Here is a 24,182-nt window from a genome sequence, read left to right on the forward strand (position 1 = left end):
TGGTTTGTCTGAGGTGGTGGGGGGAGGGGGCTGAGTAGTATTTCTATCTGTAATCAAGACCTTTTGTGGGGAAAAACTCATTCTGATTGGCCGGGCCTGGCTCCCAAGTGGGCCTATGCCCTCCCAAGTCCCACTCATGACTGAGCCCCTGCCCAGTCATGTGAAATCCATACTAAATGGAGTGGCACGGATGTTTTTGTAATATATAATACGTTTTGCTCTGAGACCAGATTCGTTATTTTAGTTACTGATCATGAATGTGTTTGGATAACTGCATTGAAGCAAACTTTATTGATCTGCCAATGAAAAATAAAGTTACATGAATATGTACTGGTCAACCTCTTCTTCTCTTTAGTATTCAGTTCTTCATATTAGATCTGACAGTATGAATGGTTCCTATGGTTGTATTCAGTTCTTCATATTAGATCTGACAGTATGAATGGTTGTATTCTAAATGGAGTGGCACGGATGTTTTTGTAATGTATAATACGTTTTGCTCTGAGACCAGGTTGTCCCTCTGCAGTCTTCTGTGGGAAGGAGCTAGTAGACACTTTTTCTATTGAACTAGGCAAGTCAGTTAAGAACAAAATCTTAATTACAATGATGGCCTAGGAACAGTGGGTTAACTGCCTTGTTCAGAGGCAGAACAAAAGATTTTTACCTTGTCAGCTCCGGGATTCGATCTTGCAACCTTTTGGTTACTGGCCCAACGCTCTAACCACTAGGCTACCTTCCGCCCCTAACATGCATCAGATAGAGATGATCACTTTTCACCATTAGTTTGGGGGGGGGGGGGTGTTTTACAACTTTATTTAATGATACACAGTTTATGAAATTAATATGTGTGTTTATTAATTGTCTTAAACTAGATTCGTTATTTTAGTTACTGATCATGAATGTGTTTGAATAACTGCATTGAAGCAAACTTTATTGATCTGCCAATGAAAAATAAAGTTACATGAATATGTACTGGTCAACCTCTTCTTCTCTTTAGTATTCAGTTCTTCATATTAGATCTGACAGTATGAATGGTTCTTATGGTTGTATTCAGTTCTTCATATTAGATCTGACAGTATGAATGGTTCTTATGGTTGTATTCAGTTCGTCATATTACATATGACAGTATGACAGTAGGACAGAAGTGCTTTGACTGGGCTGAGAGGGAGCTTGACCTCCTGTAGCAGTGGGATGGCCATGAGACCAGAGGTGGCAGAACTGAGTGCTCGGGTTGGGATCCAGGGTTTGAGCCTGAAGGTAGAGATGGGGCAGTTCTTCTTGCTGCACCGTAAGTAAACACCATTGTCTTGTAGTGGATGTGAGCTTCGACTGGAAGCCAGTGGAATGTACGGAGGAGCAGGGTGACATGGGGGATCTTGGGAAGGTTAAACGCCCAGACGGACTGCAGTGTTCTAGATAAGGTCAGTGGAGACCCATCATTCAGGGCAGGTGAGCCACCTGTTTTGAGCACCACAGTTTTAGCAATAAAACAGTGACAAAATAAAGTATCTGTTTGCAAACAATGTAAAAAAACATGTTATTGACTTGTTAATAAAGCCGCATACAAACATGGTCTATTTGGTTTTCTTGAGTAAGGCAGCTCCAAAATGCAGGTGTTTCAGCCTAGATCAGTGCTTTCTGTGGAGGTGGGGCAAGCCAGCAGAAAATACTGAGCTTAGCGCTGTGATTGGCTCAGTGTCCTGTCATTCATGGGGACAATACAGCACTGCCAAGTCTAAGGGTAGAACTTGAAAATTCAAGCCCCTTGGGTGCTGCGAGAGAGTTACATTAGAAGTCCCCATCCAAGAAGGCTCAAGGTCATTGTCCACAGATAAAGTAACGTAAAATCATGTTATTTCTACAGTCGCTTTGATTGGACTGATCATGTCAACATCGTACTTTCAACATCTGAGCTAGCAGTCATCATCATGAATCAAGTCGACAATCTACTGGCAAATCCTTTTTAATCTCTGTCATATGAAGAGAAATAATGAGAAATTATAGAGAAAAGGTATCGGTACTCATCGGTCATTGGAAATAAACATTACAAAACAAATGACAAATTCAACAATGAGTGGTTGGAAGGAATCAGTGGCTAACTGCAAGTATTGCAAAGCAATCATTAGCCTGCTATTCATTGGAGTGGCTCTGTGGTCTCAAGTCTGAGATTAAGTGGCTTTTTTCCTAGTTTAAAATTGTAACATTTCAACATTGGCCGTGTTGTCAATGGAGCTTGATTTGTGCCGCAATCAAATCAACTTAACTCGGTACTGCAAAATCTGACTTGTGTGAGTTCAAGACAACTGGGAACTCAGGGAAAAGCAATCTTCGACTGGGAAAGTATGTTTTGAACTTTCCTCCAACTCGGAATTGTAAATTGGGAACTTGGGCCTCTTTCTACAGCTACAACCTGAAGATCACTGGCGTCATCATTTTTTTCCTGAGTTCCCAGTTGTCTCTAAAGCTCCATAAATCCAGAGAATGCCAGACTTTGATGACAAAATATTCCCACGACTGAACCTTCTTGTTCAAGTGATCACAGCACAACAAGGTGAGTCAAACAATGTCTTGTATGCTGCTGCATAAATTATGTAATATGCCATTGTCTGCATATATGCCCCTTTATTTATCCTACGGTTCTGACTTGGTGTAGAGGGAGAACACTAGAACGGTCCATGTTCTGAATTCTGTCACTTTGCATTTCAAAAGGGCTGCACAAATAGTTATATTGACTCCGTCCTAGCTCGCTCATTAATGTCTTAATCGAAATTACAGATTTTCTCTAATTCGCTTTTCGTCCCCTTATGCCATAGTTTGTACATCTCAATTGTCTGTAGAAACCACATTTGTTTAAGTCAGTCAGCCATGTTTTTTTAAAAGCAGTACATTTTGAAAGCAGGAAATGAGGATGAATGAACTGTTTCGTTGCCAGACAAGGCTCCGCTGATAGCCAGGTGTAGCAGTGGTAAATTGTTGGGACTATGCTGTTGGGTCAGCTTTATGTAGGCCCTAACAGTTTGTGTGCACCGTTATTGTGCAATTAATGTATTGTTTAGTATTGTGTTGTGGCTTTGCTGGCATGCATCCCACTTTTTAACTGAATCATTATTTAACAATTCAAGTCATTTAAGAACATATTCTAATTTCCAATGACGGCCGACCCTGGCCAAACCCGAACGATGCTGGGCCAATGTGCGCTTCCCTATGGGACTCACAATCATGGCCGGATGTGATTCAGACTGGATTCGAACCAGGGACTGTAGTGATGTCTCTCGCACTGAGATGCAGTTTCTTAGACAGCTGCGCCACTCAGGTGCCCTTAAAAGGTTTGCGCCCAACGTGGGGCAGGAGTTTGACGGGACAAGCGGGGAGCCCAGCCAACAGAGATTTGAGAAATGTGTTGGTATTCTTCCCCAGAACTGTGCCTCGCCACAAACTTGTCTCGGAGCTCGACGGACAATTTCTTCGACCTCATTACTTGTTTTTTGCTCTGACTTGCAATGTCAACTGTGGGACCTTTATATAGACAGGTGTGTTCATTTTCCAATCATGTCCAATCATTTAAATTTACCACAAGTGGACTCCAGTCAAGTTGTAGGAACATCTCAAGGATGATCAATGGAAACAGGATGCATTTAAGTTCAATTTTGAGTCTGAGGAAAGGGTCTGAATACTTATTCAAATAAGGTGTTCATTTTTATAAATTTGCTAAATAAATTTGATAAATTCGCTTTGTCATTATGGGGTATTTATTGTGTGTATATTGATGAGGGGTAAAAAATGCATTTAATCAATTTTCGAATAAGGCTGTTAAGAAACTAAATGTGGAAAAAGTCTAGGGATGCCCTGTATATGCTTTAAATGTCAAATTTAAGGAACTGAAGTGGTAAACACAATGGCATAATGGAAAATGCATGTCCAATGGTTATCTCTGTATTAGTATTATCCACATTAAAACACCTGGGTAGAGCAGAGAGGACAGAGCATGTATCTTTGTAACACATAGGTGTTTCATCTCCACACTGGGATGATTTTAACAGTGCAATGCCTCTCAGGCCTCATGCCTCTCAGGTAGGAGGGTACCAGAAGTAAAATAATAATAAACACAAAACTAATGAAGGAGCACACAGGGCCACAGCACTTCAGGAGCACACAGTCACCAACAATATATCCCTGGCGTCAATACTTTCAACTGGCTCAGCTCGCTGTTACAGTACAGCACCACCAAATTCCATTTATTAAGTAACCTTCTGTCTTATGGAACCATAATGTAACATATCACACTATTTTGAGAGTCTCGGATTTATATTTACTATGTTACATCTGGTCTATGAGACGAGGCTGCTCCTTGACCTACATTATAAACACGCAGATCAAGAGGTGTGTTTTCCCTTCAGCATCTGCATGTGACATAAACTCACCCACCTCACATCATGAATCTAAAATAGTTATCTTTGGCTGTGAGTGATGGGAAAAAATCTGACTCTAAGGCAAGTACTTGAATAATTCAATGGATGTTTTATTTACAAACTTGATGATAAAATATTATATATATTTTTTATTTTATTTACTTTGCTATGGGAATTCAATGGGAAGTGAGCCGTGCTTCAGCTGAACTGCAGTACCGAAAATGCCCTCTGAGCACTTAGAAAGCATGCTTATCGACTGGAAGCCTGGCCCCTTGATCCGAGAAGGGTGTAATTGCAGACCGCAAACCCTTTTCCTAACGTTAACCTCAGTCTCCTCACCTGCCATGCTTATTCACCTAACCAGAAACCTTAAATATCCTAACCTGACACTTTAATTATCCTAACCTGTTATATATGCTTTGTGCCTAGTTAAATAAATAAATAAATATTTATATATATTTTTTTACAAATAGTCTCCATCAGTTTCATAACACCGAAACTGACCAATGTCATGTATCAAATTTTATTTTTCAGGGAACATCCACATCAAGAAACTGTACAGTAGTTCTCCTACTGGGAGGCGCGGGAAATAGTTTAAAGAGCGATTGGTGCTGAGGAAGCTATGGCAGTGTATGCCCCGCAGCCTGTTGAGATTCATAATGTCGTTTGCCAGTTGAAGAATACCGAATGTAAACATTAATTGTTCGTGCGGCTGAAAGGTTTTTGGGAGTTCAGTAATTAACATTGGAAGCATTGCAGGCAGTGGTGGAAAAAGTACCCACTTGTCATAATTGAGTAAAAGTAAAGATGCTTGAGTCCTTTCCTAACAAGCTTAAAGTGAAATCCACCCAGTCAAATACCACTTGAGTAAAAGTATAAAGTATTTGGTTTGACATATATGTAACGGATGTGAAATAGCTAACTAGTTATCGGTGGTGCGCGCTAAATAGCGTTTCAATCGGTGACGTCACTTGCTCTGAGACCTTGAAGTAGTAGTTCCCCTTGCTCTGCAAGTGCCGCGGCTTTTGTGGGGCGATGGGTAACGATGCTTCATGGGTGACTGTTGTTGATGTGTGCAGAGGGTCCCTAGTTCGCGCCCGAGTATGGGCGAGGGGACAGTCTAAAGTTATACTGTTACATATACATAAGTATCAAAGGTAAAAGTATAAATCATTTCAAAGCCATTATATTAAGCAAAAGATTTTCTTGAAATGTAAATGTTTGGATAGTCAGGGGCACACTCCAACACTCAGGGCGCGTTTCTAAATTCGCTCTGGCTATATATTCCGATTTCAGAGCACTCTGGTCTGAGTGCCAGAGGACAGAATAATTGATCAAAGCTTAGCAAGCCGTGAGTACGGCCGGTGTCAGGAAACGTCGGCAAATAAAACGTAATTAAATTGTTGCCTGTAGCACAGTTAAAGTCACCAATGCTCTCTGGATAACATGAACACAGCCTAACCAGCTCTGCTAAGGCGAGTAAAACGGCCAGAGTTCTCTCATTTGTACTGAAAGTAGCTAGCAAGCTAGCCAATGCTAACCAGTTATTTTGGATGCTTGACTGCCGTTGTGAGGTCAGAACGCTTGAATCAACCCTCCTCCTCCGCCAGAGCGTCCAGTGTGTCTCTGAACGCTCCGAGAGCGATACGAACTGACAGTCTGACAACGCTCTGAATTTACGAACGACCAAGCGCACTCTGGCACTCCAGATTGAATTTAAGATCACATCCATAATTTACTAATAAAGTATTTGTGTTTAGTGACTCCAACAGATCAGATGCAGTAGGGATGCGCAAATTTAAAATTAAATGTTTCCCTGTCCTGCTAATCATTCAAAATCTAACGAGTACTTTTGGGTGTCAGGGAAAATGTATGGAGTTGAAAGTACATTATTTTCTTTAGGAATGTAGTGAAGTAAAAGTTGAAGTTGTCAAAATATATCAAAAGTAAAGTACAGATACCCCCCAAAAACTACTGATGTGGCACTTAAATGTTTGTACTTAAGTACTTTACACCACTGATTGCAGGGAATACTGACTGAAGATGTTCCTCGCTACGAGGCCCATGAGACTGTGTAGGGATGTGATTTGAATCGGACTGTGACTGAACGAGTGGGATGTTGTTATTTATCTATTTTTGTATTTTGTTTTGATGTCGTTGTTCCCCCCTCCCCTTTTCCGCAAAGGAAATGTATTTTATTCTACAGTTTACTAACCTTACAGTAGGTGGCGGCAGACACGTTATATTTGTGTAAATGTCATTATACCAGAGAAGAAGATGACGCTGCTGCGCTATAGTAGTGGGGAACAGGAAGTTCCGGGTCGAAACGACAGAACTGTGTTTTGAAGTCGATAGTGGTTGTGTCCGTTTCTAATGTATCATTGTAGGTATGTAATAGCATGTTTAAACTTTCTAATGTCGAGAGAATATATAACACGCTAGGTAACAAATCCGTCAATGTATTATCACGTTTGGTAAAGGTTTTAATTGTATGTGTTATTTTGGGGTCAAACCGAGTGAGTGAAGAACGTGTTAAAAAAAAATGTTACAAGTCACATAACTAGACTTTGGGTTTATCTGAGTGTATGTACATCATTTCGTCAAAGTCATTTCATAAAGATTCCATTTATTTGAGTTCGTTTTTACATGTTCTTGGTTTTGTGTAAAATGTTTATGAGCTGGTAAATAGCCTCGGCCGAACCATCCTGTTCTCGCGAGTTTACATACACTGTTTCGTTAATTAAAGCTCGCGAGATCAGGATGGTTCGGACGAGGCAAGTCAAATGGCGGGAACGATTTCGGTCGTCTTTCTATGAGTTTATTCGTGGTGAAATGGCGACATGAGGCTGTGTGATAGTGTCAAAATTGAGGGAAGCTAACTGAAGTTATCCTTCACCATTTGGAGAGAGAGGCCAACTGCATGGAATGGCGTCGATTAATGCGGATGAATCGGAGCACGTGTCAAACTCATTCCATGGAGGACCAAGTGTCTGCCAGTAATAATGTGTTAGAGTGGAAAGTTGGGAGGTGTTTGAGGAGACCACAGGGCCTCATTTACACCCTGATTAACCAAGGCCATAAAAATAGGTGTAGTTAAACTGGGATGCAGCCGTGTAAATGAGAACGTGTTCTGAACGATCCTACCTGGTTAAATAAAGGATTAGTAAAACATTGAAAGTGGTAGATTGTTAATATCTTGTGCTAGTCAGGTTCAGCAAGGGAAGATTCTTCAATTGGAAAATCATAATGGGACAAAGTGCACTTATGTTGTGCAATTTAAAATGTGTACTTTGTGTCTAATGTGAATGAATGTATTGTCAGGGATTATCTACTGAAATAAGATAATTGAACAATAAAAACAAGAAAATATTTTTACAGAATAAAGTGCCAGAACTGTCAAGAAAATAACTTTTGTGTCCGTTTGTCTTTATTACTACAGACCGACTCAGATTAAGTCTGAAGCCGGTAACATCAACAGTGAGGACAAACCCAGCCTGCCTCTCTCCTTCCACACTGAGTAGAAACCTACAGTCACTGGGTACTGATTGTGACAGTGGAGCCCAGTTTGCTCTGCAGGATCCAGAGATGGCATCAGTGAAGCTGGAAGACTGCAGTCAAACACTGGAGCTGAATGTCAACATTAAAGATGAAGAAGTGGAGGAGAAGATTAGGACAACTGTTAGTCATGGTAAGAGCTTTTTCTATCTATAAGTTATATTCATGTATTAGACCTCCATAAGTTATGACCAGTCTATTGCTAGGTTGAATTCTGTAATTCTGACATCACACATCCCTGAACAACTCAAGACTTCCCATCGAAGCAAAAACAATTTAAACTTGTCACGCCTGCCTTTCCCCACACATTGTCTCAAGAACGTTGAAAATATTTAATACCCTCAATCACTAAGTTAGGCATACCTCATTTCAAAAAAGGCCATGGCTTCATCACTGTCAATATTGAATGATAATTCTTCACGTTTTACCAGTGAAAAGACCAAGCTGCGTCTGCATGCCAATCGTTTGATTTCAATCAGTTTCATGGGAATATGCATTTAAATCTTCTTGGATTACTGTTTGGTGAGCAAATTAGAGCAGATGGTGTTGAATTATTTTGAATTCCTGTATTTTGTTTTCATCAAAGCACATTCTGCCTAATTGCGCGATGTTGAGTTTGGGACGATTCAGCAAACCATCCTAAAATCTCGTAAGAAATTTGTTTTTTGTTGTAACAGTAATGTTATGCTATAATATTTGGTGATGTGGACTACTAATTTATCATTAGGTGATCGTCCAAGACATTGATCTGACTTTACTAAACAAACACCATTGTGGCGGCGCATCGCACTATGAGGTCTACCTGTGTTGATTCTAAGATTCCTGGAACTACCGAAAGTGGTTAAATTCACCAAAAAGGTGTTTTGATGTACATAACCTGCAAATGTGAAGATGATTGCGTTCAACCCTGTGTAAATCAGTCAATTCTTAACATAAAGACTTTAAACTCAGGATTCTGTAAGAGCCTACCCCAAAGAGGATATGTGTTCACGTTCAGCTTCCTGTGCCTTTAAAATGGTGTCATAGGTGCTGTTTCGGAGGGTTAAAAAGATCAGATATTTTCAAAACTTCACATGTGTTACTAGGTAACCCTCATGAACTGTAAATCAGTCATTTCTCCCAACAGATGTCAAAGAAAAACCTCTCACATGCACATACACACACACACACACACACAGCAAGGATGGAGTGACAAAGTGAGGTGTTTAAAGACAGAGTGCCTGCATTGGCATTTCCATAATCTCAAAGCCGTGCCGAGTTCAACGAGATGCCCCGCTTGACTGTAGCTCGCTCGGTCTAAGCATAGCAACCATGAGAAAAAGTAGGCCCAAAATGAAGCCTGGCCCTAAATTTAATTTGCTTTTGGGTGACAGTGAGAGAACCGTTAGGGTAAGAAGCACAATTCTTTTGCCTCACAACATTTGGTGATGCAGAAACGAGAGAACATGTTTGGCTGTTTTTATATATACATAATAAGGGCATCAGTCAATTGAAATGAATTAGGCCCTAACCTGTAGATTTCACATGACTGGGCAGGGGTGCAGCCATGGGTGGGCCTTGGAAGGCATAGGCCCACCCACTTGGCAGCCAGACCCACCTCAGGTCCTGGGCTGACGTTGTTACACGGGGTCTACGATTGTGAGGCCGGTTGGATGTACTGCCAAATACTCTAATAGGACATTGGAGGCAGCTTATGGTAGAGAAATTAACATTCAATTCTCTGGCAACAGCTCTGGTGGACATTCCTGCAGTCAGCATGACAATTGCACGCTCCCTCAAAACTTGAGACATCTGTGACATTGTGTTGTGTGGCCTTTTATTGTCCCCAGTGTAACCGATGTGAAATGGCTAGCTAGTTAGTGGTGGTGCGTGCTAATAGCGTTTCAATCGGTGACGTCACTCGCTTTGAGACCTTGAAGTAGTGGTTCCCCTTGCTCTGCAAGGGCCGCGGCTTTTGTGGAGCGATGGGTAACGATGTCTTCATGGGTGACTGTTGTCTGTGTGCAGAGGGTCCCTGGTTCGAGCCCGGGTATGGGCGAGGGGACGGACTAAAGTCATACTGTTACACCAGCACAAGGTGCAACTGTGTAATGACTATGCCCTTTAATCAGTTTCTTGATATGCCACACCTGTCAGGTGGATGGATTATCTTGGTAAAGGGGAAAATGTTCACTAACAGGGATGTAAACATATTTCTGCACACAATTTGAGAGAAATAAGCTTTTAGTGTGTGTTGGAACATTTCAGATTTTTTTTTTCAGCTCATGAAACATGGGACCAACACTTTACATTTATATATTTTTTCAGTGTAGTTATGCATTACTGTCCTCTCCATGTTCGGCTGGAATTTACCCTGAAAAGGATTTGAGAAATATGATTGGTTGAGGATAGGCCTACGTCTCATTTTGCGCTGCACAGAATGACTATTGTAGCTGGAAACAGATAGATATGGAATATCTACATAGGTGTACAGAGGCCCATTATCAGCAACCATCACTCCTGTGTTCCAATGTCATGTTGTGTTAGCGAATCCAAGCTTATCATTTTAAAAGGCTAATTAATCATTACAAAACCTTTTGCAATTATGTTAGCACAGCTGAAAACTGTGGTGCTGATTAGTGAAGCAATAAAACGGTCCATCTTTAGACTAGCTGAGTATCTGGGTCATTTGTCGGTTCGATTACAGGCTCAAAATGGCCAGAACCAAAGACCTTTCTTCTGAAACTTCTGAAATTTGGAAGAGCCTTCCATGTGAGAAAGAAACTGGGGATCCCAAGAAACTGAAGATCTCGTACAACGCTGTGTACTACTCCCTTCACAGAACAGCGCAAACTGGCTTCAACCAGAATAGAAAGAGGAGTGGGAGGCCCCGGTGCACAACTGGGCAAGAGGACAAGTATTTTAGAGTGTCTAGAGAAACAGACGCCTCACAAGTCCTCAACTGGCAGCTTCATTAAATAGTACCCGCAAAACACCAATCTCAATGTCAACAGTGAAGAGGCGACTCCGGGATGCTGGCCTTCTAGACACTATTCTGGTTAGAGACTGTTTGCATTGTTCTGTGAAGAGAGTAGTACACAGCGTTGTACGAGATCTTCAGCCGTTTCCAGCTACAATAGTCATTTACAACATTAACAATGTTTACACTGTATTTCTGATCACTTTGACATTATTTGATTGGACAAAAATGTGCTATTCTTTCAAAAACATGGACATTTGTAACTTTAGAATTTATTCATTTATTTCACCACTAATGGTAGTGTATTTAAAAAATATATTTTTTTTTAACTTTCTTAGCATTCTGGTTATTGTCCGGAATTTCCGATGACTGACGTGCCCAAAGTAAACTGCCCAGAAGCTAGGATATGCATATACTTGATCGCATTGGATAGAAAGCACACTGAAGTTCCTAAAACTGTTAAAATAATGTCTGTGGGTATAACAGACCTGATATGACAGGCGAAAACCTTGAGGAAAATCCATCCAGAATTTTTATTTCTTGAGGTCACAGATGCTTGCCTATGGGATATTCAAATTGATAGGACCCAGATTGCAGTTCCTTTGGCTTCCACTAGATGTCAACAGTCTGTAGAAAGGGTTTCATGCTTGTTTTTTGAAAAATGAGTATTTGTAGTTTTTCCAAGATGTCCCCCATTAGAAAAATAGTCATGTTGCACGCATCAACGAGAGTGCGCTCTTCGTTATTTATCTTTGCTATTGAACACACTATTCTCCGTCTTAAATATTATTGTTTATTTACATATTAGAATACCTGAGGATTAATTGGAAACTTCGTTTGACTTTTTTGGACGATCTTTACCGGTAACCTTTAAGATTCGTTTGTGTGCATGTTGAACGAGTGACCTACTGAATCAAGCGCGCCATCTAAACGGATACTTTTGGGATATAATGAAGGATATTATCGAACAAAACAACCATTCATTGTGTAGCTGGGACCCTTGGGATTGCAATCAGAGGAAGATCTTCAAAGGTAAGTGATTTATTTAATTGCTGTCTGTGATTTTGTGACGCCTGTGCTGGTTGAAAAAGTATTTTGACGTGGGGAGCTGTCCTCAGATAATCGCATGGTATGCTTTCTCCGTAAAGCCTTTTTCAAATCTGACAACGCAGTTGGATTAACAAGAAGCTTTTAAATTATGTAAGACACTTCTATTTTCATGAATGTTTAATATTCCGATTTTTGTATTTTGAATTTCGCGCTCTGCAATTTCACCGGATGTTGTCGTAGGTGTCCTGCTAGCGTTTGGACATAGGCAAGTCAGTTAAGAACAAATTCTTATTTTCAATGATGGCCTAGGAACATTGGGTTAACTACCTTGTTCAGGGGCAGAACGACAGATTTTTACCTTGTCAGCTCGGGGATTCGATCTTGCAACCTTTCGGTTGCTCTAACCACTAGGCTACCTGTCACCCGGTATGGCCAGAAGAGCACTGGTCACAACTCTGAGCCTGGTTCCTCTCTCGGTTTCTTCCTAGGTTCCTGCTTTCTAGGGAGTTTTTTTGTGGCCACTGTGCTTCTACATCTGCATTGCTTGCTCTTTGGGGATTTTAGGCTGGGTTTCTGTTAACCTCTCTGGGACCGTTTGGCACGCGAGCGTCCCACCTTTCAACTGCCAGTGAAACTGCAGGGCGCCAAATTCAAAACAACAGAAATCCCATAATTAATATTCCTCAAACATACAAGTATTTTACACCATTTTAAAGATAAAAATTCTCGTTAATCCAACCACAGTGTTAGGTCAGCGCCAAGTCACAGAAAGCATTCAGCCATTTTCCAACCAAAGAGTGGATCTGAGTTTACATAGGAGCTTTACGTTCAGTAGTTCCACAACATCCGGTGATTTTTGCAGAAAGCCACATCAATTACAGAAATGCTCATAATAAATGTTGATGAAAATACAAGAATTATGCACGGAATTATAGATACACTTCTCCTTAATGCAACCGCTGTGTCCGATTTCAAAAAAACTTTACCAAAAAAGCATAATCTGAGTACGGCGCTCAGACAACAAAATCAAGCCAAACAAATGTCCGCCATGTTGGAGTCGAGAGATGTCAGAATAACATGATAAATATTCACTTACCTTTGATGATCTTCATCAGAATGCACTCCCAGGAATCCCAGGTCCACAATAAGTGCTTGTTCTGTTCGATAATGTACATAATTTATTTCAAAATAGCTCCTTTTGTTGGCGCGTTCAGTACACAATCTAAACTCACCAAGCGCGTTCACTAGTTTCAGACGAAAAGTCAAAAAAAGTTCCGTTACAGTCCATAGCAACATGTCAAACGATGTTTAGAATCAATCTTTAGGGCGTTTTTAACATAAATCTTCATTAATGTTCCAACCGGACAATTCCTTTGTCTGTACAAATGAAGTGGAACGTAGCTACCTTTCACGTGAGCGCGCCAGACCAAGGCTGTGGCACTCTGCCAGACCACTCACTCATAGAGCCCTTATGAGCCCCTCCTTTAGAGTAGAATCCTCAAAACAGGTTCTAAATACTGTTGACATCTAGTGGAAGCCTTGGGAAGTTAAAAATAACTAACATCACACGGTATCTTCAATAGGAGCTGAGTTGAATAACTACAAACCTCAGATTTCCCACTTCCTGGTAGGATTTTTCTCAGGATTTTGCCTGCCAAATGAGTTCTGTTATACTCACAGACATCATTCAAACAGTTTTAGAAACTTCAGATTGTTTTCTATCCAAATGTTCTATTTATATGCATATTCTAGCTTTTTCGGCTGAGTAGCAGGCAGCTTAATTTGGGCACGTTTTTCATCCAAGCTACCCAATACTGCCCCCTACCCCAAAGAAGTTAACTTCACTGGGGTAGGGGGCAGCATTTGGAATTTTGGATGAAAAGCGTGCCCAAATTAAACTGCCTGCTACTTGGGCCCATAAGCTAGGATATGCATATAATTAGTCGATTTGGATAGAAAACACTGTTAAAATAATGTCTGAGTATGACAGAACTGATATGGCAGGTGAAAGTCAGAGGAAAATCCAACCAGGAAGTACTATTATTTTGAAAGGCTGTTTTTCCATTGAAAGCCTATCCACCATACAAAGACTTAGGACCCAGTGGAAATCTGTCTTCCTCAACATGTGACCAGTCTTTAGGCATTGTTTCAGGCTTTTACTCTGAAAAATGAGGGAGATACACCGCTTTCAATGAGATGACAGTGGAAATTTCCATCCATATGAGCCAGACACATGATCGAGAGCGCGCATTTCTTGACGAAGCTTTTGTCCGGTTGAAATATTATTGATTATTTATGACAAAAGCAACCTGAAGATTGATTTTAAACATCGTTTGACATGTTTCTACCATCTTTTATTGTACTTTATGACTTTTCGAGAGTGCGCTTTGTGCCTTTGGATTTCTGAACTAAACGCACCAACAAAACGGAGGTATTTGGACATAAAGATGAACTTTATCGAAGAAAACAAACATTTGTTGTCTAACATGGAGACCTGGGAGTGCCACCAGATGAAGATCATCAAAGGTAAGTGATTAATTTTAATGCTATTTCTGACTTTTGTGAAGCTCTCCTTGGTTGGAAAATGGCTGTATGGGTTTCTGTGTCTAGTCGCTGACCTAACATAATCGCAGAGTGTGCTTTCGCCGTAAAGCCTTTTTGAAATCTGACACAGCGGTTGCATTAAGGGGAAGTTTATCTGTATTCGTATGTTTAACACTTGTATCTTTTATCAATGTTTATGATGAGTATTTCTGATGTGGCTCTCTTTACTTTCACCGGATGTTTGTTTGAGACAATGCATTTCTGAACACAACACACCAATTTCAAATGGGGTTTTTGGACATAAAGATTAACTTTATCGAACAAAACACACATTTATTGTGTAACATGAAGTCCTGTGAGTGCCATCTGATGAAGATCATCAAAGGTTAGTGATTAATTTAATCGCTACTTCTGACTTTTATGAGACCTCTCCTTGGCTGGAAAATGACTGTATGGTTTTCTGTGACTAGGTGCTGACCTAACATAATCGTTTGGTGTGCTTTCGCCGTAAAGCCTATTTGAAATTGAACACTGTGGCTGGATTTATAAGAAGTTTATCTTTAAAATGGTGTAAAATAATTTTAATTATGGGATTTGAACCAGACAGGTTAAGCATTTTGTGACAACTACTGATGTAAAAAGGGCTTCATAAAATACATTTGATTAACATGTATATCACACCAACTGACTGTTTTTTCTGATGTTCACACAGGATACCATGTTGAGACATTCTCCACATCCAGAGAGCAACAGCAGGAAGATCAGAGAGCTAAGAGGTCTCATCACTGCCCACATTGTGAAGAGATTTTCCCATTTCTATCAAAGCTAAAAATACACCTAAAAATACACACAGGAGCGAAGCCTTACGTCTGCTCTGACTGTGGAAAATGTTTTAAAACATCAACTCATCTAAAAGTTCACCAGAGAACACACACAGGAGAGAAGCCTTATTCCTGCTCTGACTGTGGAAAATGCTTCACAATATCAACTCATCTAAAAGTTCATCAGAGAACACACACAGAAGAGAAGCCTTATTCCTGCTCTGACTGTGGAAAATGCTTCAAAACATCAACTCATCTAAAAGTTCATCAGAGAACACACGCAGGAGCGAAGCCTTACGTCTGCTCTGACTGTGGGGCGAGTTTCTCTCAGCTGTGCAACTTAAAAACACACCAACGTATACACACAGGAGCGAAGCCTTATTCCTGCTCTGACTGTGGAAAAAAATGTAAAACATCAAATGAGCTAAAAGTTCACCAGAGAACACACACAGGAGAGAAGCCTTACTTCTGCTCTGACTGTGGGAAGAGTTTCTCTCACCATAGCAACTTAAAAACACACCAACGTATACACACAGGAGCGAAGCCTTATTCCTGCTCTGACTGTGGAAAAAAATTTAAAACATCAAATGAGCTAAAAGTTCATCAGAGAACACACACAGGAGAGAAGCCTTACGTCTGCTCTGACTGTGGAAAATGCTTCAAAACATTAGGTCATTTAAAGGTTCATCAGAGAACACACACAGGAGAGAAGCCTTACGTCTGCTCTGACTGTGGAAAATGCTTCAAAACATTAGGTCATATAAAGGTTCACCAGAGAACACACACAGGAGAGACGCCTTACGTCTGCTCTGACTGTGGAAAATGCTTCAAAACATTAGGTCATATAAAGGTTCACCAGAGAACACACACAGGAGAGACGCCTTACGTCTGCTCTGACTGTGGAAAATGCTTCAAAACATTAGGTCATTTAAAGGTTCACCAGAGAACACACACAGGAGAGAAGCCTTTCTTCTGCTCTGACTGTGGGGCGAGTTTCTCTCAGCTGGGCACCTTAAAAACACACCAACGTATACACACAGGAGTGAAGCCTTTCTTCTGCTCTGACTGTGGGGCGAGTTTCTCTCAGCTGGGCAACTTAAAAACACACCAACGTATACACACAGGAGTGAAGCCTTATTCCTGCTCTGACTGTGGAAAATGTTTTAAAACATTATATGAGATAAAAGTTCATCAGAGGACACACACAGGAGAGAAGCCTTACGTCTGCTCTGACTGTGGAAAATGCTTCACAATATCATCTCATCTAAAAGCTCATCAGATAACACACACAGGAGAGAAGCCTTATTCCTGCTCTGACTGTGGAAAATGCTTCACAATATCATCTCATCTAAAAGCTCATCAGAGAACACACACAGGAGAGAAGCCTTACGTCTGCTCTGACTGTGGAAAATGCTTCACAATATCATCTCATCTAAAAGCTCATCAGAGAACACACACAGGAGAGAAGCCTTATTCCTGCTCTGACTGTGGAAAACGTTTTAAAACATCAAATGAGCTAAAGGTTCATCAGAGAACACACACAGGAGAGAAGCCTTTCTTCTGCTCTGACTGTGGGGCGAGTTTCTCTCAGCTGGGCACCTTAAAAACACACCAACGTATACACACAGGAGCGAAGCCTTATTCCTGCTCTGACTGTGGAAAATGTTTTAAAACATCAAATGAGCTAAAAGTACATCAGAGAACACACACAGGAGAGAAGCCTTACGTCTGCTCTGACTGTGGGAAGAGTTTCTCTCACCAGGGCAACTTAAAAACACACCAACGTATACATTAACTTCATGTGGGTACCTGGGACGGTTGCGTCCCACCTGGTCAACATCTGGTGAAATTGCAGAGTGACCAATTAAAATAAAAATAAAATAAAGCTTAACTTGTTGTTATTCTAGCCGCCATGTCAGATTTCAAAAAGTCTTTAAGGCGAAAGCAAACCATGTGATTATCTGAGGACGGCGCTCAGCACACAAAACATTACATACAGTTACCAGCCAAGAAGACTAGTCACGAAAGTCAGAAATATGATGATCTTCATATGGTTGCACTCACAACACTCCCAGTTACACAATAAATGTTAATTTTGTTCAATAAAGTCCCTCTTTATATCTTGAAACCTCCATTTTGTTGGCACATTTTGTTCTGTAATCCAATGGCTCAAATGCGGTCACGAGGCAGGCGAAAATTCCAAATAGTATCCGTAAAGTTTGTAGAAACATGTAAAACGATGTTTATAATCAATCCTCAGGTTGTTTTTAGCCTAAATAATCGATAATATTTAAACTGGCAACAGCGTCGTCAATATAAAAGAAAAACAAGAAAGGTGCGCTCTGCAGGACCCAGCTCTGGGGACATCCCACTATCCACTGACTCAATGTGGTCATTCTCCCTCATTTTTCAGAATACAAGCCTGAAACAATGTCTAAAGACTGTTCACATCTAGTGTTAGCCATAGGGAACGGAATCTGGGTCCTATCCCTTTAAATGGTGGATAGGCTTTCATTGGAAAAACAGCCATTTCAAAATAATGACACTTCCTGGATGGATTTTCCTCATGTTTTTGCCTGCCTTTTCAGTTATGTTATACTCACAGACAATATTTTTAAGTTTTAGAAACTTTGGAGTGTTGTCTTTCCAATTCTACTAATTGTATGCATTTCCTAGCTTCTGGTCCTGAGTAGCAGGCAGTTTACTTTGGGAACGCTTTTAATCCGGAGGTGAAAATAGTGACCCCTAACCTAGTGAGGTTAAGGAGAAAAGCCTCATCGGTTCTCTGACCAGCTAAGAATAAAGTCACTCCATCACTTAATTCTCATCTCATAAAAGAAGTTGTAATTTGATCAAATGAAGAAAGCATAGAACACTGTAGAACACTGTAATCCTATTGGTTCTCACTGTGAGAGAACTGTGCAGAGGAAAGGGAGCGTTATAGAATGTTAGCCTCTCTTTACTCTACCAATCAGTGTGCACCTTGTCAGTTTTGGTGTGTTTTGTTGGCTTCTACTGTAAAGATTTGCACTTGGTGTTGAATACCCTCTGTTATTCTTCTCATTTTGAAAACAAACACTAGTCTGCCAATTGACTGGGTGGTACTGCTTCCCTCTCAGCCTGGCCTGACTCTGTCTGTAGGGAGAGTTTCAACTGGGCAGCTTAAAAACACACCAACGTTTACACGTAGGAGAGAAGCCTTACTCCTGCTCTGTGGAAGGGTGGGCGTGTAAACTCAAACGTCATGCCAAAGGTTGAGTGTTTGAATCTCATCACGGAGGACTTTAGCATTTTAGCTAATTACCAACTTGGCTACTACTTTTTAGCTATTACTTAGCATGTTAGCTACCCTTTCTCCTAAACCCATTTAACTCTATCTTAAACTCCTCACCCCTAACCAAGCTAACGTCAGCAGCAACAAATTGGAATTCGTAACATATCATACATATTACAAGTTCGTAACATATTGTATGAATAGCAATGCGTAAAATAACATACAAATTGTAATTCTTAACATACGATACGTCCTTCAAGTCGTATTGTACTAAACAACAATCTAAACGTAACAATTTCAAAGATTTACAGTTTGTATAAGGAAATCAGTCAATTGAAATAAATGAGGCCCTAATCTATGTTAGGTTACATTACATTGGACCTCCAATATAAACTAAACATGTAAAGTGTTGGTTTCATGAGCTGAAATAAAAAGATCCAGCACAAAAAGCTAATGTTTCTCAAATGTTGTGCACAACTTTGTTTATATATACTGTTAGTGAGCATTTCAGCCTTTGTCAAGATAATCCATCCACCTGACAGGTGTGGCATATCAAGATGCTGATAAAACAGCATGGTCATTACACAGGTGCACCTTGTGCTGGGGGACAATAAAAGGCCACACAACACAATATCACAGATGTCTCAAGTTCAGGGAATGTGCAATTCTCATGATGACTGCAGGAATGTCCACCAGAGCTGTTGCCAGAGAACTCAATATTTATATCTCTACCATTAGCCACCTCTAACGTCCTTTTAGAGAATTTGGCAGTACATCCAACCGGCCTCACAACTGCAGATCACATGTAACCACGGCAGCCCAGGACCTCTTCACCTGCTGGTTTGTCTGAGGTGGTGGGGGGAGGGGGCTGAGTAGTATTTCTATCTGTAATCAAGACCTTTTGTGGGGAAAAACTCATTCTGATTGGCCGGGCCTGGCTCCCAAGTGGGCCTATGCCCTCCCAAGTCCCACCCATGACTGAGCCCCTGCCCAGTCATGTGAAATCCATACTAAATGGAGTGGCACGGATGTTTTTGTAATATATAATACGTTTTGCTCTGAGACCAGATTCGTTATTTTAGTTACTGATCATGAATGTGTTTGGATAACTGCATTGAAGCAAACTTTATTGATCTGCCAATGAAAAATAAAGTTACATGAATATGTACTGGTCAACCTCTTCTTCTCTTTAGTATTCAGTTCTTCATATTAGATCTGACAGTATGAATGGTTCTTATGGTTGTATTCAGTTCTTCATGTTAGATATGACAGTATGAATGGTTCTTATGGTTGTATTCAGTTCTTCATATTAGATCTGACAGTATGAATGGTTCTTATGGTTGTATTCAGTTCGTCATATTACATATGACAGTATGACAGTAGGACAGAAGTGCTTTGACTGGGCTGAGAGGGAGCTTGACCTCCTGTAGCAGTGGGATGGCCATGAGACCAGAGGTGGCAGAACTGAGTGCTCGGGTTGGGATCCAGGGTTTGAGCCTGAAGGTAGAGATGGGTTCCTATGGTTGTATTCAGTTCTTCATATTAGATCTGACAGTATGAATGGTTGTATTCTAAATGGAGTGGCACGGATGTTTTTGTAATGTATAATACGTTTTGCTCTGAGACCAGGTTGTCCCTCTGCAGTCTTCTGTGGGAAGGAGCTAGTAGACACTTTTTCTATTGAACTAGGCAAGTCAGTTAAGAACAAAATCTTAATTACAATGATGGCCTAGGAACAGTGGGTTAACTGCCTTGTTCAGAGGCAGAACAAAAGATTTTTACCTTGTCAGCTCATGGATTCGATCTTGCAACCTTTTGGTTACTGGCCCAACGCTCTAACCACTAGGCTACCTTCCGCCCCTAACATGCATCAGATAGAGATGATCACTTTTCACCATTAGTTTGGGGGGGGGGGGGGGGTGTTTTACAACTTTATTTAATGATACACAGTTTATGAAATTAATATGTGTGTTTATTAATTGTCTTTAACTAGATTCGTTATTTTAGTTACTGATCATGAATGTGTTTGAATAACTGCATTGAAGCAAACTTTATTGATCTGCCAATGAAAAATAAAGTTACATGAATATGTACTGGTCAACCTCTTCTTCTCTTTAGTATTCAGTTCTTCATATTAGATCTGACAGTATGAATGGTTCTTATGGTTGTATTCAGTTCTTCATGTTAGATATGACAGTATGAATGGTTCTTATGGTTGTATTCAGTTCTTCATATTAGATCTGACAGTATGAATGGTTCTTATGGTTGTATTCAGTTCGTCATATTACATATGACAGTAGGACAGAAGTGCTTTGACTGGGCTGAGAGGGAGCTTGACCTCCTGTAGCAGTGGGATGGCCATGAGACCAGAGGTGGCAGAACTGAGTGCTCGGGTTGGGATCCAGGGTTTGAGCCTGAAGGTAGAGATGGGGCAGTTCTTCTTGCTGCACCGTAAGTAAACACCATTGTCTTGTAGTGGATGTGAGCTTCGACTGGAAGCCAGTGGAATGTACGGAGGAGCAGGGTGACATGGGGGATCTTGGGAAGGTTAAACGCCCAGACGGACTGCAGTGTTCTAGATAAGTTCAGTGGAGACCCATCATTCAGGGCAGGTGAGCCACCTGTTTTGAGCACCACAGTTTTAGCAATAAAACAGTGACAAAATAAAGTATCTGTTTGCAAACAATGTAAAAAAACATGTTATTGACTTGTTAATAAAGCCGCATACAAAAATGGTCTCTTTTGTTTTCTTGAGTAAGGCAGCTCCAAAATGCAGGTGTTTCAGCCTAGATCAGTGCTTTCTGTGGAGGTGGGGCAAGCCAGCAGAAAATACTGAGCTTAGCGCTGTGATTGGCTCAGTGTCCTGTCATTCATGGGGACAATACAGCACTGCCAAGTCTAAGGGTAGAACTTGAAAATTCAAGCCCCTTGGGTGCTGCGAGAGAGTTACATTAGAAGTCCCCATCCAAGAAGGCTCAAGGTCATTGTCCACAGATAAAGTAACGTAAAATCATGTTATTTCTACAGTCGCTTTGATTGGACTGATCATGTCAACATCGTACTTTCAACATCTGAGCTAGCAGTCATCATCATGAATCAAGTCGACAATCTACTGGCAAATCCTTTTTAATCTCTGTCATATGAAGAGAAATAATGAGAAATTATAGAGAAAAGGTATCGGTACTCATCGGTCATTGGAAATAAACATTACAAAACAAATGACAAATTCAACAATGAGTGGTTGGAAGGAATCAGTGGCTAACTGCAAGTATTGCAAAGCAATCATTAGCCTGCTATTCATTGGAGTGGCTCTGTGGTCTCAAGTCTAAGATTAAGTGGCTTTTTTCCTAGTTTAAAATTGTAACATTTCAACATTGGCCGTGTTGTCAATGGAGCTTGATTTGTGCCGCAATCAAATCAACTTAACTCGGTACTGCAAAATCTGACTTGTGTGAGTTCAAGACAACTGGGAACTCAGGGAAAAGCAATCTTCGACTGGGAAAGTATGTTTTGAACTTTCCTCCAACTCGGAATTGTAAATTGGGAACTTGGGCCTCTTTCTACAGCTACAACCTGAAGATCACTGGCGTCATCATTTTTTTCCTGAGTTCCCAGTTGTCTCTAAAGCTCCATAAATCCAGAGAATGCCAGACTTTGATGACAAAATATTCCCACGACTGAACCTTCTTGTTCAAGTGATCACAGCACAACAAGGTGAGTCAAACAATGTCTTGTATGCTGCTGCATAAATTATGTAATATGCCATTGTCTGCATATATGCCCCTTTATTTATCCTACGGTTCTGACTTGGTGTAGAGGGAGAACACTAGAACGGTCCATGTTCTGAATTCTGTCACTTTGCATTTCAAAAGGGCTGCACAAATAGTTATATTGACTCCGTCCTAGCTCGCTCATTAATGTCTTAATCGAAATTACAGATTTTCTCTAATTCGCTTTTCGTCCCCTTATGCCATAGTTTGTACATCTCAATTGTCTGTAGAAACCACATTTGTTTAAGTCAGTCAGCCATGTTTTTTTAAAAGCAGTACATTTTGAAAGCAGGAAATGAGGATGAATGAACTGTTTCGTTGCCAGACAAGGCTCCGCTGATAGCCAGGTGTAGCAGTGGTAAATTGTTGGGACTATGCTGTTGGGTCAGCTTTATGTAGGCCCTAACAGTTTATGGGCACCGTTATTGTGCAATTCATGTATTGTTTAGTATTGTGTTGTGGCTTTGCTGGCATGCATCCCACTTTTTAACTGAATCATTATTTAACAATTCAAGTCATTTAAGAACATATTCTTATTTCCAATGACGGCCGACCCTGGCCAAACCCGAACGATGCTGGGCCAATGTGCGCTTCCCTATGGGACTCACAATCATGGCCGGATGTGATTCAGACTGGATTCGAACCAGGGACTGTAGTGATGTCTCTCGCACTGAGATGCAGTTTCTTAGACAGCTGCGCCACTCGGGTGCCCTTAAAAGGTTTGCGCCCAACGTGGGGCAGGAGTTTGACGGGACAAGCGGGGAGCCCAGCCAACAGAGATTTGAGAAATGTGTTGGTATTCTTCCCCAGAACTGTGCCTCGCCACAAACTTGTCTCGGAGCTCGACGGACAATTTCTTCGACCTCATTACTTGTTTTTTGCTCTGACTTGCAATGTCAACTGTGGGACCTTTATATAGACAGGTGTGTTCATTTTCCAATCATGTCCAATCATTTAAATTTACCACAAGTGGACTCCAGTCAAGTTGTAGGAACATCTCAAGGATGATCAATGGAAACAGGATGCATTTAAGTTCAATTTTGAGTCTGAGGAAAGGGTCTGAATACTTATTCAAATAAGGTGTTCATTTTTATAAATTTGCTAAATAAATTTGATAAATTCGCTTTGTCATTATGGGGTATTTATTGTGTGTATATTGATGAGGGGTAAAAAATGCATTTAATCAATTTTCGAATAAGGCTGTTAAGAAACTAAATGTGGAAAAAGTCTAGGGATGCCCTGTATATGCTTTAAATGTCAAATTTAAGGAACTGAAGTGGTAAACACAATGGCATAATGGAAAATGCATGTCCAATGGTTATCTCTGTATTAGTATTATCCACATTAAAACACCTGGGTAGAGCAGAGAGGACAGAGCATGTATCTTTGTAACACATAGGTGTTTCATCTCCACACTGGGATGATTTTAACAGTGCAATGCCTCTCAGGCCTCATGCCTCTCAGGTAGGAGGGTACCAGAAGTAAAATAATAATAAACACAAAACTAATGAAGGAGCACACAGGGCCACAGCACTTCAGGAGCACACAGTCACCAACAATATGTCCCTGTTGTCAATACTTTCAACTGGCTCAGCTCGCTGTTACAGTACAGCACCACCAAATTCCATGTATTAAGTAACCTTCTGTCTTATGGAACCATAATGTAACATATCACACTATTTTGAGAGTCTCGGATTTATATTTACTATGTTACATCTGGTCTATGAGACGAGGCTGATCCTTGACCTACATTATAAACACGCAGATCAAGAGGTGTGTTTTCCCTTCAGCATCTGCATGTGA

At 40.7% G+C, this 24,182-nt stretch overlaps 1 protein-coding gene across 3 annotated transcripts; it reads left to right on the plus strand.

Annotated features, from left to right (window-relative positions):
• The first annotated feature begins 6,668 nt into the window (after positions 1-6,668).
• LOC118948154 (uncharacterized) lies at positions 6,669-19,058 on the plus strand. Of its 3 annotated transcripts, none has more exons than XM_090207033.1 (3): positions 6,669-6,793; positions 7,846-8,094; positions 15,227-19,058. In XM_090207033.1, the coding sequence occupies exons 2-3, from the start codon at positions 7,992-7,994 to the stop codon at positions 17,128-17,130; spliced, it is 2,007 nt and encodes a 668-aa protein (XP_090063159.1). In that variant the 5' UTR covers positions 6,669-6,793; positions 7,846-7,991; the 3' UTR covers positions 17,131-19,058. The 3 variants fall into 3 exon arrangements, with proteins under 3 accessions (XP_090063159.1, XP_090063158.1, XP_090063160.1); XM_090207032.1 differs by lacking the exon at positions 6,669-6,793 and adding an exon at positions 7,189-7,402; XM_090207034.1 differs by lacking the exon at positions 6,669-6,793 and adding an exon at positions 7,274-7,493.
• Positions 19,059-24,182: the final 5,124 nt, after the last annotated feature.

Source organism: Oncorhynchus mykiss, chromosome 18 (assembly GCF_057628025.1).
Source record: "Oncorhynchus mykiss isolate SJ-2025 chromosome 18, ASM5762802v1, whole genome shotgun sequence".
NCBI lineage: Eukaryota > Metazoa > Chordata > Actinopteri > Salmoniformes > Salmonidae > Oncorhynchus > Oncorhynchus mykiss.

Excerpts from the sequence above, each read along its gene's own strand:
- LOC118948154 (XM_090207032.1), top strand. The coding sequence starts at position 7,327 with ATGGAATGGCGTCGATTAATGCGGATGAATCGGAGCACGTGTCAAACT. Across the intron at positions 7,403-7,845 it reads GGAGGACCAAGTGTCTGCCA|ACCGACTCAGATTAAGTCTG; the intron begins GTAATAATGTGT and ends TTATTACTACAG. Across the intron at positions 8,095-15,226 it reads TAGGACAACTGTTAGTCATG|GATACCATGTTGAGACATTC; the intron begins GTAAGAGCTTTT and ends ATGTTCACACAG.